General features: G+C 33.9%; 1 protein-coding gene across 1 annotated transcript; it reads right to left on the bottom strand.

Annotated features, from left to right (window-relative positions):
• Positions 1–784: 784 nt before the first annotated feature.
• LOC150100362 (actin 403-like) lies at positions 785–6,795 on the bottom strand. Its single transcript, XM_090403143.1, has 4 exons — positions 6,641–6,795; positions 5,610–5,767; positions 3,065–3,551; positions 785–1,595 (listed from the first exon to the last, which is right to left on the bottom strand). Exons 2-4 carry the CDS (start codon positions 5,733–5,735, stop codon positions 1,078–1,080), a joined length of 1,131 nt encoding a protein of 376 aa, XP_090259269.1. The 5' UTR covers positions 5,736–5,767; positions 6,641–6,795; the 3' UTR covers positions 785–1,077.
• Between the last annotated feature and the right edge of the window lie 10,074 nt (positions 6,796–16,869).

Genomic DNA, 16,869 nt, shown 5'->3' with positions numbered 1-16,869 from the left:
TTGCTATTGGTGGCTATGGGTTTGAGATGTTAATACAAGGACAGTTGTGTATGTTGCCCAGTAGCAGTTTCAAGAAAAGGGAACTGCCACTTTGAAATCGGCTCTAAACTTTCCAAATCAAGGGATAATATTCGACTACAGGATTGCCTTTGCAACAAATGTACTGAAAATACTGCTAGCAGCCAAAACTTCAGATCTAATGTTGTTAGTGCTACACTTTTCTACCCTTTATTTAATCTTAAATTCATAACTTTTCCACAGTAGTGATGCCTCATTACAGAATGTGCAAAACTACAAAAGTTTATTTTTGAAACAGGAGAGCCTATTTTGAGAGGTATGCCCTGTTTATCTTCAAATGTGAGGAAGTTTTAAATTTATATAAGTTACTTGAATGAAGTGAAAAGCTAATATCTGGTATCAAAATATTCTCTAGAGCAGTAGTAACTAAATGATTGCATTTGAGAAAGTTCAGTCTATCCAGTTTTCTCTTACTCAAGAGAATCTCAGGACTGTGTTATAATAGGGAAAAAAAAATGCAGGAATAAAATCAAAAAGCTTTTTCTTCTAATCAATACTTTTTTAAATTTCATCTAAACAGTAATAATCAACTTGGGCAATAGCTAACTTATTCAAATACCTTTCATATATATAAAAATCCTAACTGTTTGAATGAAAAGGTATTTGAATAAGTTAGCTATTGCACAAGTTGATCATTACTGTTCTAGCATAAACATTGCAATAAGATGTATACTGACATGAAATACAGGAAAATTCTACAAGTAAATAAAAGGGTAAGAGTTTATTCTTTCCAATTTAGTATACAACATTTATAAATTACACATCACAATTATTATCCATGACTATCAAAATCTAGCTTTCTGCTATTGAAGCTGTACATCAATTCTGTCAATCCTACACTGTAGCCAAACTTACAGAATTGAGTATTTCTTTCATAAATACTTTCAAATTACCTCAAGCCTCAAAAACAGGCCTAGGAACATGGAGATACTTTCGTGAACAGTGTATTGCCTTTCAGCAACACTGCATAAGTTTAGTTCAGTAACTAAATGAACTTATCTAGAAGCACTTGCGATGCACAATACTTGGACCAGATTCATCATATTCTTGTTTGGAGATCCACATTTGTTGGAAAGTTGAGAGAGAAGCAAGAATAGAGCCACCAATCCAAACAGAATACTTTCTTTCTGGTGGAGCAATGATTTTGATCTTCATGGTGCTTGGAGCTAAAGCAGTAATTTCTTTCTGCATTCTGTCAGCAATACCAGGATACATGGTGGTACCACCAGACAAGACAGTATTAGCATAAAGGTCCTTACGGATATCAACATCACATTTCATTATTGAATTGTAGGTGGTTTCATGGATACCACATGATTCCATACCCAGGAATGATGGCTGGAAGAGAGCTTCTGGACATCTGAACCGCTCATTTCCAATGGTAATCACCTGACCATCAGGAAGTTCATATGACTTTTCTAACGATGATGATGATGCAGCAGTAGCCATTTCCTGTTCAAAGTCTAATGCAACATAACAAAGTTTTTCCTTGATGTCACGAACAATTTCCCTTTCAGCTACATGAGCAAAAAAAAATAAAAAATACAACAATTAAAAACATTTTTAATGAAATTTTATGTCAGTATAAAGAAATAAGTATCAGATTTCAAGCTTAAAATCTTTTGTATGAATTTCTATAAAAATTGAATATAAAATTGCACCAAATTCATTTATTTAAAAAAAAAAAAAATTAATCAAATATTAACAAAAAGGAGGCAAGAATCTATACCCTGACAATATCTAAAGTGAATTAACATCTCATAATTCCAGAATACACCACTGTGTCCAGTATTTCCTAAAAATTGGATTTCCATCCTCAATGGAAGTTAATTACTGAATTGAATATAAAATTGCACCAAATTCATTTATTTAAAAAAAAAAAATTAATCAAATATTAACAAAAAGGACTTCATTTCTTCAAATCTTGAAGTACTTAATTAAAAACTGCTTAATCTCTTAGAAGCTGCAATTTGCCAAATCAAAATTAGGAGACTCCTAAGCAGGAATTCAAGATTCTGATATATTAAATAAAAATAAATAAATAATAATAAAAAAAAAACTGTTTGTCCCACCCATAAAAGGTTTATTTGTAAGCATGCAGTTCATTCATATTGTGAGCAAAGGATTTTTTTTTTTTTTTAGTATGGAAACCCTATCTAGAGAACATGGAACTTTTTCAAGCCACTTCAGGCCTCCAATAAGTGAGGTGGTGATCTTGCAGCAGGCAATGAAATTCATCTCCCACCTGAAGGCAAATTGCAAACATCCATGCCAACAATGGAATCCTAACCAGCAGGCTGTTGGTTGCAAAGGGGGATACATAAAGCAATTGGCCATAATTACCAAGAAAGGACCAATTCAACGACTGTTCAGATGTCTAGCCTTGATAGGCCAATAATTTCAATTAATGTCTAGGAGAGAAAAAAGAAAAGCACAGATGCAGACAGTAATTCTCATTAGACATACATATTGAAATCACTGTTTAAAAAACTTGGCATTACTAAACTGTTGTAAATAGGCTTTTAGATAATTGTCGATTAGTCAAAAAAAAAAAAAAAAAGTTCTAAAGAGAGTAAGCAAATAAAAACAATGGCCTGTTGATTTGATAAAAGCTTTACATTATAGCTTACTTCTTCATAAAGTATGTCTATACATTGCCTATTTAAAAGTAAATGGACGAACAGATACCGATAATATTCGGTGTGTTCCAAGTTTCTGAATAAGAATATTCTTGTTGCTAAAATACATAAGGATAATCTATACCTAAGCTAGAGGAAAGGAGAACAATTATGAAAGATACAGTGGTTAAATGGCTGAATTTTAATTCCATATTTACTTGGCAAAAATCAAATACTTAAAAAAGTTCCTTCTGAAGAAATTCAATTATTTGGTGAATGAATTGAAAGATTTGATCATTTAGCAGTTAAAAATGCAAGTTCATAACAAAAAACTGAACAGACAAGGATAAATTCTGACAAGAACTCACCTGTGGTGGTAAAGGAATAACCTCGCTCTGTTAAAATCTTCATAAGATAGTCTGTAAGATCACGACCAGCCAAATCCAGACGAAGGATAGCATGAGGTAATGCATAACCCTCATAGATGGGAACTGTATGGGATACTCCATCACCTGAATCTAGCACAATACCAGTTGTTCGGCCAGAAGCATACAGCGACAGCACAGCTTGAATAGCTACATACATAGCAGGGGTGTTAAAGGTCTCAAACATAATCTGTGTCATCTTTTCTCTGTTTGCCTTTGGATTCAGAGGTGCTTCAGTCAGAAGCACTGGATGTTCCTCAGGAGCAACTCTAAGCTCATTGTAAAAGGTGTGATGCCAAATTTTTTCCATGTCATCCCAGTTGGTTACAATACCATGTTCAATTGGATACTTTAGAGTGAGGATACCTCTTTTGCTCTGAGCCTCATCACCAACATAACTATCCTTCTGACCCATACCAACCATCACACCCTATTAATAAGAAAGTTATGTTCATTACTATTTTTGATTGTTAAATATGAAAATCATAAGCTATAGTATTTAAGGTTAAAAATATCCAAAATTTCTATTAAATCAATTTTACCTGCTCTTTAATTTATTCTAAAGCATTTTTAAAAACAAAGTACAGTAACCCCTTGATTTAACGGACTGATAGGGGCTAAGGGGTGTCTGTTAAATCTAGAATTTTTTAAAATAAAAATATTAGCACTGTAATAACAAAACAATTGTTTTGCACGCAATTTTCAAACTTTTAGATAAGTTAATGTTTGATGTTGAAGCGCTTGGTTTAGGTAATCCTGCTTTGAAAAAACTATCAAGTTTTTTTTTTTTTTTAACTCAGCTGTTTTTTTTATAATCAACTCCCTAAAATTACGAAAATGTGTGTAATAAAACTGCCGCAGAAAGTCATACCATTATGTCGGCTAAATTACTAGTGTTTTTTCAACATACGATCTCCTATTTGCAAAAATTTGTTAAAAATAACAGGAAATTAATAACAAAAATTATCTGTTAATTTAATTTTAAGCAAATCTTGGTTAAAAACATTTTAAAATTAGCAGGGTGTTAATTTTCACATGCGACATACAGACCAGAATTTTGTCCATTAAATCAGGGTTTACTGTACATATCCATATAATACATTTATTTTTGACATCAGCATGTATCTGATCATGTTTACTCCAACTAGCAGCACTCCAATTGTGCTACTAGAGTTATACAAAGTGTTTCTAGTACTAAGAAAAGGGAGAAAAAAGAAAAGAAAAAAATTACATTCTGCTAATTGCACAATACACTATGCTAGATCAGAAACAGATCCTCAACCTAATGATCCCAAAAAGTGTTTGGAAAAGTGAGAAAAAAAAAAAAGGTATTTAAATCACTGGTGAATAAATAAATAAAACACATTACATTTGTTTATTTATGCACTGTCTTATTAGAGATCATGTTATGCAATACAAAAATTAAATCAGAAATAAAGCATTGTTTACTTTCCGGCCAATGTGTAAGCATCTATCATTTATTCTCAGAAGCTAGATAGTGTTAGGGTGTTGGCTAAGATTCTTACTACAAATGCATTAGAGCAGAGCCAAAGTTGTTATTTGACATTAAACGAACACTGTTTCACATAATTTGTGTAAATGCAATGCCTTAGTTTCTTGAGGCAGGCTTTTCCAAGCGGGCTCTGGGGAGCCCTAACACTCCTCAACTGAAATTCTAAGGCTCCATGAATTTTGTTTACAAACATTCACTATTTTTGTTTTTTTAATTAATGAAATGATGCTACAAGTTACATCCATCATACCACTTTTAAAAACTCTGCAGTTCAAAACAACTACACTGTAGTTGTTAAAATGAACTTAACAAATTTTTAATTTTTGGAGCACTTTAAATTTAAAATGGTGGGTTGTTTGATTTCTTTTTATGTTTATTTTATTGTACAGATTGAGTTGAGGGCTCCGCAAAAAATGTTGCTTGCTTTGGGGCTCCACTTCAGCAAGAAGTTTGGGAAACTGTCTTAAGGAATGATAAATTGGCAAGTTCCAAAATTGACAGATGATTAAAAAAAAAAAAAAAGAAATATGTACAGAAATGCTAGAATAGCAAATCATGAAAAGGAATGCAAAATGCAGTGTGCAAATAAAGCAAAAGGCTACATATTAAACAAAAATGTGTAGAAGTGTGATGTGATTATCTATGAAGACTGGTCACCTTTTAGAAACTGATGGAAATTAAGTGCTTATATTAGAATGTCTTGTGGCATTTCGTATTTTCAGCTGGATTGCAAATACAATCTGAAATGGTGCCTAACCCATAGAATAATTTTTACATTTTCTTTCATATTAAAAAAAAAGTTATTTGAAAAGGTAGGAATTTGAGAGCCATGTTTGAATAAATTTTAAATTTCCACTAAAAACTAGCGGGGGGGGATTGCGCCTTTTTATGGTAAACAATTATTAGTTTTGAATTAAGAAAACTAGGATAGAAGTGTTAAAAGCTAATTGAAATAAAACATGCCTAAATACATACCTGATGCCTGGGGCGTCCCACGATGGAAGGGAATACTGCTCGAGGAGCATCGTCACCAGCAAATCCAGCCTTGCACATACCGGATCCATTATCCACAACAAGAGCTGCAACGTCGTCGTCACACATGATGATTATTTAAGTATAAATCTGCACACAACCTGCAGGAAGAAATTCATCAATTATATTCCTGTAGTACACCACTGTTTGCCACTTCACAGGAGTGGCTACTTCCGCCTACAATAGCGACACTGGGAGAACTGCGGTTGCTGAGTGAATCAGCAAGAATTCACTCCCTCCCTCTTACCCCCCCCATCTCCACCCCTACTTCAAGTCATCAAGTTACTGTAAAAACGCCTGCTGCACCAACTTTGGTAACCTTAAAAGGCTAGTTTTAGATTAAACAGTAGGCGTAAAGAATGCAAATCAGAAATTAACATATTTTAAGGGCATGAAAGAAGAGGACTAGAAAGTAACGCGTAGTTATTTGAGCTACAAAATGTGAATTTGCTAATACCTTTAAAATATGCCACAAAAATACTAAATTCCCATTATACCTCTTTTCAAGAAATTATCAAGTATATTTAAATCGCATTATGCATATGAAACAATATATAAACGAATAAAGACACTATTAACATATCCACTTTTAACAAAAGTTTATGGAGTCATTTATGTAGAACTATCATGATAACCACTCAAATTTAACGTAGAAGGCGGACTTCAATATAGAAGAAAATTCTCAATTATCTTAGGTAATTACAGGTAAATTATTAGCAAGTTGATATAATATCTAAAACAGTTTCCTTCCTAACGTTTGATTTTTTTTTAAAAAAATATATTTTTCATTTCCATATAGGTCTTACAAAATTATCGTACACCTCACCTTTTCCTGTATACTAAAATACGACTTTCTGATTTCTAAAATTTACTTAAATTTTGTATTTTGCAAGAAACTGATCTATCTTTTTAAGTTTGAATTTTATCCCACCCACGATTGCAGGAATATAGGAAGAAATATAAGCTGTACTTACACAGTTAGCGACACAAGCCGGCTGCTAGTTCACAAGACACACTGCGCCCCGAGCATTCCCCTTACCGGCTTTTATTGTACTTGTACTTTGGACTACGAGATTCTCCCGGCTTTACCATAAAAGGCAATGGTTTGAGACCACCTTGGACACGACTAAATAACTAGGAGTTTAAAAAGACTTTTCATTGGTCGCCGGTACTGGCTGCGCTTCCATTTTAGGCAAGGATTCTGGGAAGTGCACCGCTCTGAACCAATACGAGAATAAAACAGTTTCTTGCCCTTATATGGAAAGCGAAACGAGACTTCTCGGCAGTGTGTATCGATGTGTATTCAGTCGGAACGGAGGAAACGACGATTCGCGGTGAAACTTACCGTCACGAGAACGTGTATTGATTATGGCGGACTGCTGTTCCTATTTATGTTAAAAACAATGGCAGGGTCATTTAATTGTTTTTGTTTGTTTTCTGTTCATTTTAAATTTTCCTGTATTACCTGACAGAAAAACTAAGCATTATATAGGACAGAACTAATACATATCATAATTTCTTTAAGCTTTTTGTTTTAGAATTAGTTTCGTATCGTATTATATTATATAAACTAAAGTTGTGATACCATATTCAAGTTGAAATGTAAAAGGATGGATAGTGATGTATCGCTGTTTATACAGCGATAGTAATCGGAAGTCTAAAACAAACTGGATATTGTATAAGCTCTTTTATTATATTATATTATAATACGATGCATAGTTACAAGAAGTGATGTAGCCTAAATACGTTAAAATAATAATAATAATAAAAAGGTGGTGACTTTGGAAGAGCGCCACACACACACGCACAAATTATAATTATTATCGAGAATAATTATTTCCAAATATTATAGAAAGAAAGACAACAAGTTCTTTCTTGATCTTTTGAATCTTTCTTTCTGTAATTCATTTTCAAAGAGTGATTTTTATGTTTCCACCATTTACGTTTTTATAATATTATATTATATTGTTTATAACAATATTATAAACAATATAATATTGTTTATATGTAAATAAACAATAATATTATTGTTTATTTACATAAAAATAAACAATAATATTTATTTTTCATGAATAAAGCTACTTATTTTTATTAACACTCATCGAGAGAGAGAGAGAGATTTTATGCTGCCTTTATATATCCACTGAATATCATACATTAAAATAAAGATGGGGGAAGATTTTGCTAATACTGCATAAATCCACAATTTTAAGATTTATACAGTATCCCAAGTTCCAAATATTTTTTTTTTTATGTCGAAACAACCTGCAAAGGTTGGTCGATTGGTAGAGCTTCTGCTACTAATGGCTCACGCGAAAAGTTAAGCAAGTTTGAGAGCGGTTAGTAGTTGGAAGGGATCAATCGTTCGATGCTGTTGCCATACTCTCCCTCGATGAGTCTTTGGACTCCCTGGAGGTGTCACATAATAATAATAAAATAATTGCCTGACTGAATTTCAACTGGTATTCAGTTCGAATACCAGTTGATATCGCCATGATATTAAATTTATTCTCAAAATATTTCTTAAATAAACTTTTCATTGAAATAGAAGAGTTCTGATAATATACAGGGGTATAAAAAAATAATATTCCTAAGGAATTTCAATGATAATTTAAAAATTTCTTTCTTTCTTTGGCATTTACCTTGCCGTATTTACTAATTAATATATGCACCAATTAGTAATAATAAAATACTAATTATATATATAAATGTGTATATAGAATTAGTGCTTTATGTTATTTATTTCGTTTATGAATTTATTTCGTTAATGCAGAAATAAAAAAATAACGCCAGTGAAGTTAATTTGATTACAGAACTGAAAATTTAATTGCACAGCTATCGAAGCATCTGAGAAGATGCCACCTCTCTCGCTCTCTCACACACATGCACATATTCACAACACACATTAAATAAATATAGTTTAGGCCTTCTTTTAATCTCCACTACATACATCAGTAGCAATCATGTAAACCTTTGAATTCTTATATTTAAAAAGATGTTTAAAAAAGACAGAATATTTAAAAGTGATTTGAAAGTGAAAATGGCATGAAAAAGACCCAGAGGACCACGAAAATATAAGTGGTTTCATTCCTAACTACAGTTAGGAATGTTTTAGAAGATCGAAATGTAAGAGCTGATCAAATAATAGGCCACTATTTGAAGACTTTTTTTGTTGTTAGGTACTAGTCATGATATATGGAATTAAACTGTCCTAAGATCTAGTTTATATGCACAAGAATGTACACCAGAAAATGATGATGATACAATAATAATAATAATAATAATAATAATAATAATAATAATAATAATAATAATGTGCCTTCCTCCATACGTTACTACATTTTATTTCTTTGCTGATGTAATGAGCAGATCATTATAAACAGCATAAAGTCTTGTGGGATTTTATACCACTAATTTAATGAGTAACGATTGGGTTGCAAAACGAACAGTAGAATAGATTATGAGCAGGAGAGGGCTCGTTCGCGATTCTTATTCAGTATCTTGCAAATATTTTAGGCTGCACTCACACAGCATTTTCTCTCCACGGGAAAATTGTCGATATAGCACCTCCGTAGCTCCGTCGGGTACTGATGATACCTTTTGGTAGGAAAAAACTTAGTTCGAATTCCCTCTAGGAATCAGAATTGTCAACTGAAGGTCGATTAGCCGGTCTCATACGAATATGATGGAAGGAATTTTTCCTCTTAGAAACTCCAGTTTGTCATCTCACAAAACAAGAAAATTGGAGAGAAGAATACACGCAATTTAGCATAATTCAGTGGCCTCAGTTGTTGCGCAGTAAATTCAAAACAACCAACAAAAAACTTCCATAGCGTATTTGAATGACGAGGCGGATATGTTCCGATTGTAAAAGACGTGGGTTCAATTTTCGTCACGACGCAAGAAATCTTCATATGGAGTTTTTCTAACTGAAGGTGAATTAGGCAGTCTCATACGGTGGCAGTAGAATTTTTTTTTTTTTTCAGCTCCGCAAAACAATCAAATTGCCCTGAGAACTTATGCAGTTAGCAGACAAAAATATTATTGTTTGTAGTGTAGAGTGACTTTACGTGGTGAGTCTTGGGACTCCGTGTGGGTGTAATTCAAGACTAATAATAATACATACATGGATTGATTTTGCAAATAATGAAAAAGAATGGTGTGTCGCACAAAATCCGCTGTTTAGTTTCCATGTTTGAAATGAATAATATTAAGTGGGAGAGGAGAATAACTCAATATTAGCTGCAAACAGGATTCCATAAAATGCAGCAGCTATCCAAAAGTTTCAAAGATAACTTCAGTATAGGATTATGTAAACGATTGCCTATGACAGAGAAGGACAAACATATTATTTTTAAAATTTCCTAATAATTATTACATTGTGCTTTGGAACTATCTCCTTCTAATTTTAGTCTCCCAGGTGCTGAGCACACTCTATTCTATTTGGAGTTATAGCCGAAGTAAATAAGGCTACGAGGTTAGTGTTTTTGTCTGTGTTAACTGCGCGTGTTTTTCTCGCCGGTTTGTCTGTTTTGTGGGATTAAAAATTCGAGTTTCTGGGAAGGGAACCGTGCCATCCCCCTATGACACGCACCATGAAGAAACTACTCGCAGACGACCGGATTTATAAGGACTGAATTCACCCGAAGATGGAAAGGATTCTGAATTTTAAAAAATTTTAAATTATAGAAACAACTAAGGCTACGAGGTCAGTGTTTTGTCTCTGTTAATTGCATTATCTCTCTGTTAAAAGCCATCTGAATATGCTCAACTATATCATAAATAGTTGATAACATATATTCGTCTGCGCGGTTAGCCTAGTGGCTATGCGCTTCGCAAACCAAATCCTTAGGGAAGGAGTGTCCTAGGCTCGATTCCCGTTGGCGGCGTGATCACGGAGCTTAAGGATCTGCCATAGCCAAATTTGCCGGTCTTGGGCGTGGACAGCAGGGTCTTTTCTATCAGTTTATCTGCGGTTTTTCATCCCGCAAGCAGGCTACAGTCATAGGATATAGTACGGCAAGGAAGGCAACTGGAAACCGCCTTGCTCATAATCATCATCCTACTATGGTAGCATATAGCTATCCCCACCAGCCGCATGGCTGAGGGAATAGGATAGGGATAGGAATATACAGGTACTTATACAACGCGGTATTTTATAAAAATTGTATTATCTTTTTTTTTTTTTTTTACGCTACTTAAAAATCAAATTTTATCTTTGTTAAATTTGCATCTACCCGTATCGCGAATGTAGTTATAAGTAGTGAATTTATATTAGGGGAAAATACCCTTTAGCACGCATGTACGTCAATTGTTTACCGTATAAAATGTTTATTGTTGAAAGTTGTCTTCGTTTTCTGCCAGGAAAGCGCATTAAAAATCATAAGTGTGTTAATCTCAACCTGGGCACTTTATTTTCTGATGAGTTACATACACTATGTAATGCTTTTTTTTAATGTAAATATCTTATATTAATAGTTATGGCTACTTAGAAGGCTTTTGGGATATGGTTGAAAACGAAATTAGTGAATTAATTGATGGGGAATAGATTTAAATTAGGAGAAACCGGTACAATTAACAGATGACGTCGAACCAAATGGCGGGGAAAGTTCTGCCGAAGATTCTGATTGTGATGAATCCGTTAAAGAATTCAGTTTAAAGAAATTAGCAGAAGGATTGGGCTTGGCAAGAAAGTTAGGAAGTTATTTTACGGATAATGATCTCTCAATGGAGCGCTCCGGAAAATTCACGAGACAATTGGATATTTGTTTAGCTCCATATTATGAACTTAATAAAAAAATTGCAGCATAGTAGAAGCAAGGTCTTATTAGTGACTTCTTGATAACTAAACCAGCCGAAGTACGCAATGAGAATTATACAAATGATGTCCAAGAGATTTCAAGTTTATGACGACGTCCGGCCACTCGTAAATAAAGAACATCTACGGAATGTTCGTTTTGAAGACAGTGATGACGATTATAATATGCACTTGATTTTATTTTGCCTAAAGCATTTTACCAATGGAGCTTACGTACAATTTATATTTTTATAAGTTTACACTATGTATTTTGTTTCATAGTTTATATGTTTTCTTAACTTACATGAATTACCTGAATTAAATAAAAATATTTTTTGTTGGATATGTTATTCTTGTTGTTTATATAATTAAAAAAAAAAACGATTTCGGAACATAACCCTACTTTTTCTATGTGATCAGAGCCTCGCATAACTCGATTTACATAACGCGCCATTTCTATGGAACCTAACATTCGCGTTATGCGAGGGTTACCTGTATATTTATTATTATTATTAACAGACAAAAATATTAGTTGAAATAACAATTCATACATTCAAAACACAGCCAAAATATCAGATATTAATCTCAACAATTTGACTGGTGATACAATTCAGTTCAGATTTTACTCAAGATTCGAAGATTACCGTCGAAGTTCCATTCTCTAACTCTGTTTTGATTTTATACTACCACTAATATCAGAGGTCGGAAGACTGATTTTTTTTTTTTTTTTCATAATACCAATGAATTAAATTGACTACTTCTGGCAGTATTTGTAATCCATTTTAAGAATTTTTTTTTGCAGGCACCTGACCAAATACTCTGCAGTTTCGTGTTTCTGATCCATAATCTTCATTGAATTAACGTTATTGCTGATGTTCTCAATCTTGCATTAATTACACTAGTTTGTAATGCATGTTCTTGAGCAGCTAGAATTAAAACTTGTTATCATCATCATCATCATCATCAAATTCCTGCTATGTACCCTCAAGAGGTGTACAGGATATGATAGTACTACATGAACAAAATTACATCATTACTAACTTCCTATCTACAATTTTCCTCCAAATCAGCCTGTTACTTGTCAATACTCCAATATTATCAGATCTTATATTTCTATCGTCTAAGGCACTTTGTACCGTATCAATCCACCTATATCTTGGTCTTCCTCTGGGTCGTTTTGCTGCCAACCTGGCAGAGAACACTTGTTATTATTATTCTTGATATATCCATACTGTACCCTTTGCCCCATTTTGATCTTGTGAATTTTTTCGGGAGTCTCGCAAATGTTGGCCACATGGATTATTTTCCAGTACTCAAATCGATTATTTTGCAATTCTTTCCTGTAATCCAATTTTTCTCCTATCGCTTTTAAAAGACCTTCTTGTGAAAAGGTTTGAATCATTTTCTCATGCTATGATCGATGTAATTTTTTAAAACTAATTTTTTTCTTTTTTAAGTGTCTCACTCGCAGCGGCTCCCGTTACCTTCTTGATAGATACTGTTGGTCAACATTATTTGTGGATGTAATGCGTGATCTATAGTCCTTAATTTTTTTAATTTCACGGGACAAATTTGTCCAAGTCTTCTTTTTTTCCAGTCTACTATGCCAGTTGCGTATGTATTAGATAACTGATATAGTCCAAAAATTCATTGCTCGAATTGTGTTAAATCCTTTGTTTGTTCCCAGAATATTCGTGAATCGTTTGGCATATTCATGTATTAAACAGTTGTTTGTTATTTAAATCTCGAGTGGAGAATATCAACGGCTTCTAATATTCCTATGTATTTTATAGCAATCATGTTCGGTAACGAATCTATTTGTTGTGAAGATTTCCCATATAATTAGTCATTCATATACAGCCAATGAAACATTTTAATATTATTTTTAGAAATTTCATATCCAAGTTTTTTTTTTTTTAATAATAAAAGAAACGGTTTCAAGGAATATTGAAGAGTCATGGTGACACGGAATCACTTTGGAAAATTCTATATCTAATGTTAGCAGTATTATTATTTATTTATTCACATAATTGATACACAGTCAAAACAAGATATCATTTAAACAACAATTTGACTGGAGATACAGAACAATCCAGATTCTACCCAAGAATCTCAGAATAGTCTGTCAGGTAGCGTCGTAAAATGTGGACTGTTCCAAGTAATGTTTTTTTTTTTTTTTTGTAGATCATATGGGGGTCACTTCGTTGTTTATTATTATGTTGTTGTTGTTGTGTTTTACTCATACTGGTATTCCCTATAATATAACTTAAAAATTTTTGTATCCCCAACCACTTTCTAGATGCCAGTTGTTCTTGATGTGAAAATTTTGATTAACCATGAACTAGGGCAGTGATGGCGAACCTATGACACGCATGCCAGCACTGACACACTTGAGGGTTTCAGGTGACGCACCTTGGATGTTGAAAAATATTGGTATTCTAATGAAAAAACTGCGACAAATCGTGTAAGATAGCTCTCAGTTAAGGCGAAGGTAGGTTTGTTAATTGAAAGAACTTTCTACCAGTAGTCAGCAACAGAAAAGTCATTAAATGTAATGTAAGTTTGTAATTTCAGTTTATTAAATTAATTGTATAATATGAATTCATAGATTTTATATCAATGTACTATTAAATAAATAGCCTAATATCATATGCATAAGTCACCATCTATGATTATGTAGTTACATTTATAATACATGTATGCAAGTGGCACATCAACAACGTCAATATTTAAAAAAAAAAAAGTTTGACACACCTGGGTAAAAAGGTTCGCCATCACTGAACTAGGGTATATCACTTTAACGGATGCCAAATTATAAACAAATGTAGAAAATCATGAGTGGGCTAAGGTTTTTTTTTTTTTTTTTTTAATTACCTAATCGAAAACTCTGGTCTAGAAACCAAACGGGATTTTTTAAAGCGAGTTCAAGCTTCCAAAAAGCATCGAAAACATTCATAAACATCCATGCTCACGAGATTCGAATCTGTAACCTATTAGCTGGAGAGTGAGGACAATATCCACCAAACATCATCGTCTTTGGCTCTGTAACCCATCATTGGGTCTCGTCTTGAAAAGACGATTCCGCTACTTATCTGAGTTCAATGCATCTACTCTATGGTTTCGGATTCTCAGACTCCTGGCATTACTGCTCATCCACCCACTCACTTTAATGTTGGCATTCCCACTCTTTGAGATCATTAGTTTAGACTTTTGTCAAGTTGTACCCTTCAACATAGTCCGCGTTTCTTTTCTTGATGTTTCATAGCAAGGAGCGTTTTTGCGGTGCAGAGTTGCTAGGTCTCACGTCCACCTCTTATCCTGGAGGATCACACTTCTGTATTCAATCCCTGCAGAAGTTGGATGGCCCAGCTATACCGCAAGCAAATGGATAACTCATGTACCTCGGGAATGCCACCTCCCATACTCATTATTGTGAGCCTCTGAAAGGATCTACTCTACCAATCACGCTCACTAATTACTTTTTTCCTGTTTAGTTCAGTTTCTTATAACATCTTGGATATTATTTATTTGTTAATTAATTAATTTATTTTCCATACAGTATGATGTTTTAAGCCTATTTCGCTCAAAAAGTGTTTCTCACTGTTCGAACGAGAATAACCCAGTTACTAAATTCTCTGTTGCTTACCAATGCTTATGTCAAATATCATCTAAAGAAAGTAGAACACTCCGTTTGCTGATTAGAGGCAAAATATAGCAATTCATCATCCTCGGTAAGTATTTGTATAGTGAATTTGTATGGCTTATACTGAAACGTGGATAAGGAGAGTCAGGGCCGTATTTATGTACAGGCGCACAATGCTCTAGCTGGGAACCCGAAAAATTAGGGCCAATTTCATGTCCCAAACAATGAAGGGGCTCCCCAGAGCAATAAGCGCCTCAGGAAAAGTGAAAGTACGGCCCTGAGGAGGGCAAGTCATAGTTACCCTGGACTTCAGAAACCTTGGGCTACCCATGTTTAAACCAAATCATAATAATAAAAAAGTCTGTGTGAATATAAAAATATGCAAATAACCTCTCGCTGTATGTTTTCAAACAAAACTCGTTTTTCCAGTTTCATACATGTTCAAAGTAAGTATGTGTTTTTTTTTTTTTTTTCACTTCGTAACTGTTGAATTGTTTATTTCATAGTTTCGACTCACGGAAAACCAAATTTTTGTTGTCACCCTTGATATTTCATCTTCGTAGTGCAGTCAGACAGACTATGTGCTATGTACCAGTGAAATGAAAACAACCCTTTATGAGGACTTTTCAATTGAAGGTGAGTTAACAGTCACATACTTAGACTCGCTAACCTTCAATAAAAAGAGGTGGAAGGGTTTTTACTCACTCAAAATAGACTGCAACTCTGATGCTTGCATTACACTTGCTGCTACTTAGAACTTTTCTAACTCTTTCAGCAAAATTTTCGGTGTTCGTTTAAATATCATTGTTGATCAGTAATAATGCCATTTTTTTATTCGAAAAAGATTTATTTGCTTGTAGTATTTTTGTAGTTCCGTTGGTAAGTCAGTTAACTCTTTATGTTGTCTGTTTACGATTCCTGTGTGTGTGTGTGTGTGTGTGTGTGTGTGTGTGTGTGTGTGTGTGTGTGTGTGTGTGTGTGTGTGTGTGTGTGTGTGTGTAGGGAGTAGTACAAGAACTCCCTGAATACTTTCTACAGGCATACGACACATTAGATTCCACAACCAGTGTCGTATAGTGAATCAATGCCCCCCCCTCTGATTAACTTGTAGATGCATGTAATGGTTTAATAACATTTTCAAGCATTCATATATGTGCATAAACGACATGAAGTATTTATTTACGTCAGATACACAAACAACAAATTTAGAATAATTTTTGTAAACGAAAAAGTAATTCTGAATGTATTGCCTGGCTTCAAAGGGAACATGCCAACCAGTGGTGGTCACCCTGGACCAAACTAGTACTTTTTTATAAATGCTTAGTGTTCTAGTACGTTCACCAACAGATCTAGTACTTTCTTCCTTCTGAATAATAATAACAACATGAGAGTTAGACATACCAATTTAATATTGTTCTCTTCTCCCACCTCCCCATATGTCACATTCAGTGACACAGTCGTGATTTCTCTTTTTTCCTCTTCCCGTCTCACTGTTTGCCCACCTTCCCTTTCCTCTTGATCCCATACTCAATCAATCTGACTAGCATTAGCCAATGAATATATATTCTTCGCTATTCAAACACTTCTCGGGCGTTATAAGATCATTACAACAATGAAAACAAGTGGGAAAATGAAAAACAGTGGAACCTCGGTTATCGAACGCTTCTCTTCCCGAACATATTTTCCAAACCAAAAACGCACCGGTTTCTGAACAGAATCTCGGTTCCCGAACAGGCAAACCGGCAACCACGTGATCCACTGGC

Source organism: Typopeltis vanoorti, chromosome 13 (assembly GCF_054136105.1).
Source record: "Typopeltis vanoorti isolate ZY-2024b chromosome 13, IOZ_Tvanoo_1.0, whole genome shotgun sequence".
NCBI lineage: Eukaryota > Metazoa > Arthropoda > Arachnida > Uropygi > Thelyphonidae > Typopeltis > Typopeltis vanoorti.
Note: the sequence above shows the minus strand (reverse complement) of the source record. Positions and strands in the feature narration are given on the sequence as shown.

What these genes read in the sequence shown, in the direction of transcription:
- LOC150100362 (XM_090403143.1), bottom strand. Translation starts at nt 5,735, where the DNA reads ATGTGTGACGACGACGTTGCAGCTCTTGTTGTGGATAATGGATCCGGT. An exon ending in TGGGACGCCCCAGGCATCAG is followed by an intron (nt 3,552 to 5,609) that starts GTATGTATTTAG and finishes TCTTATTAATAG; the next exon opens with GGTGTGATGGTTGGTATGGG. An exon ending in TTATTCCTTTACCACCACAG is followed by an intron (nt 1,596 to 3,064) that starts GTGAGTTCTTGT and finishes TTGCTCATGTAG; the next exon opens with CTGAAAGGGAAATTGTTCGT.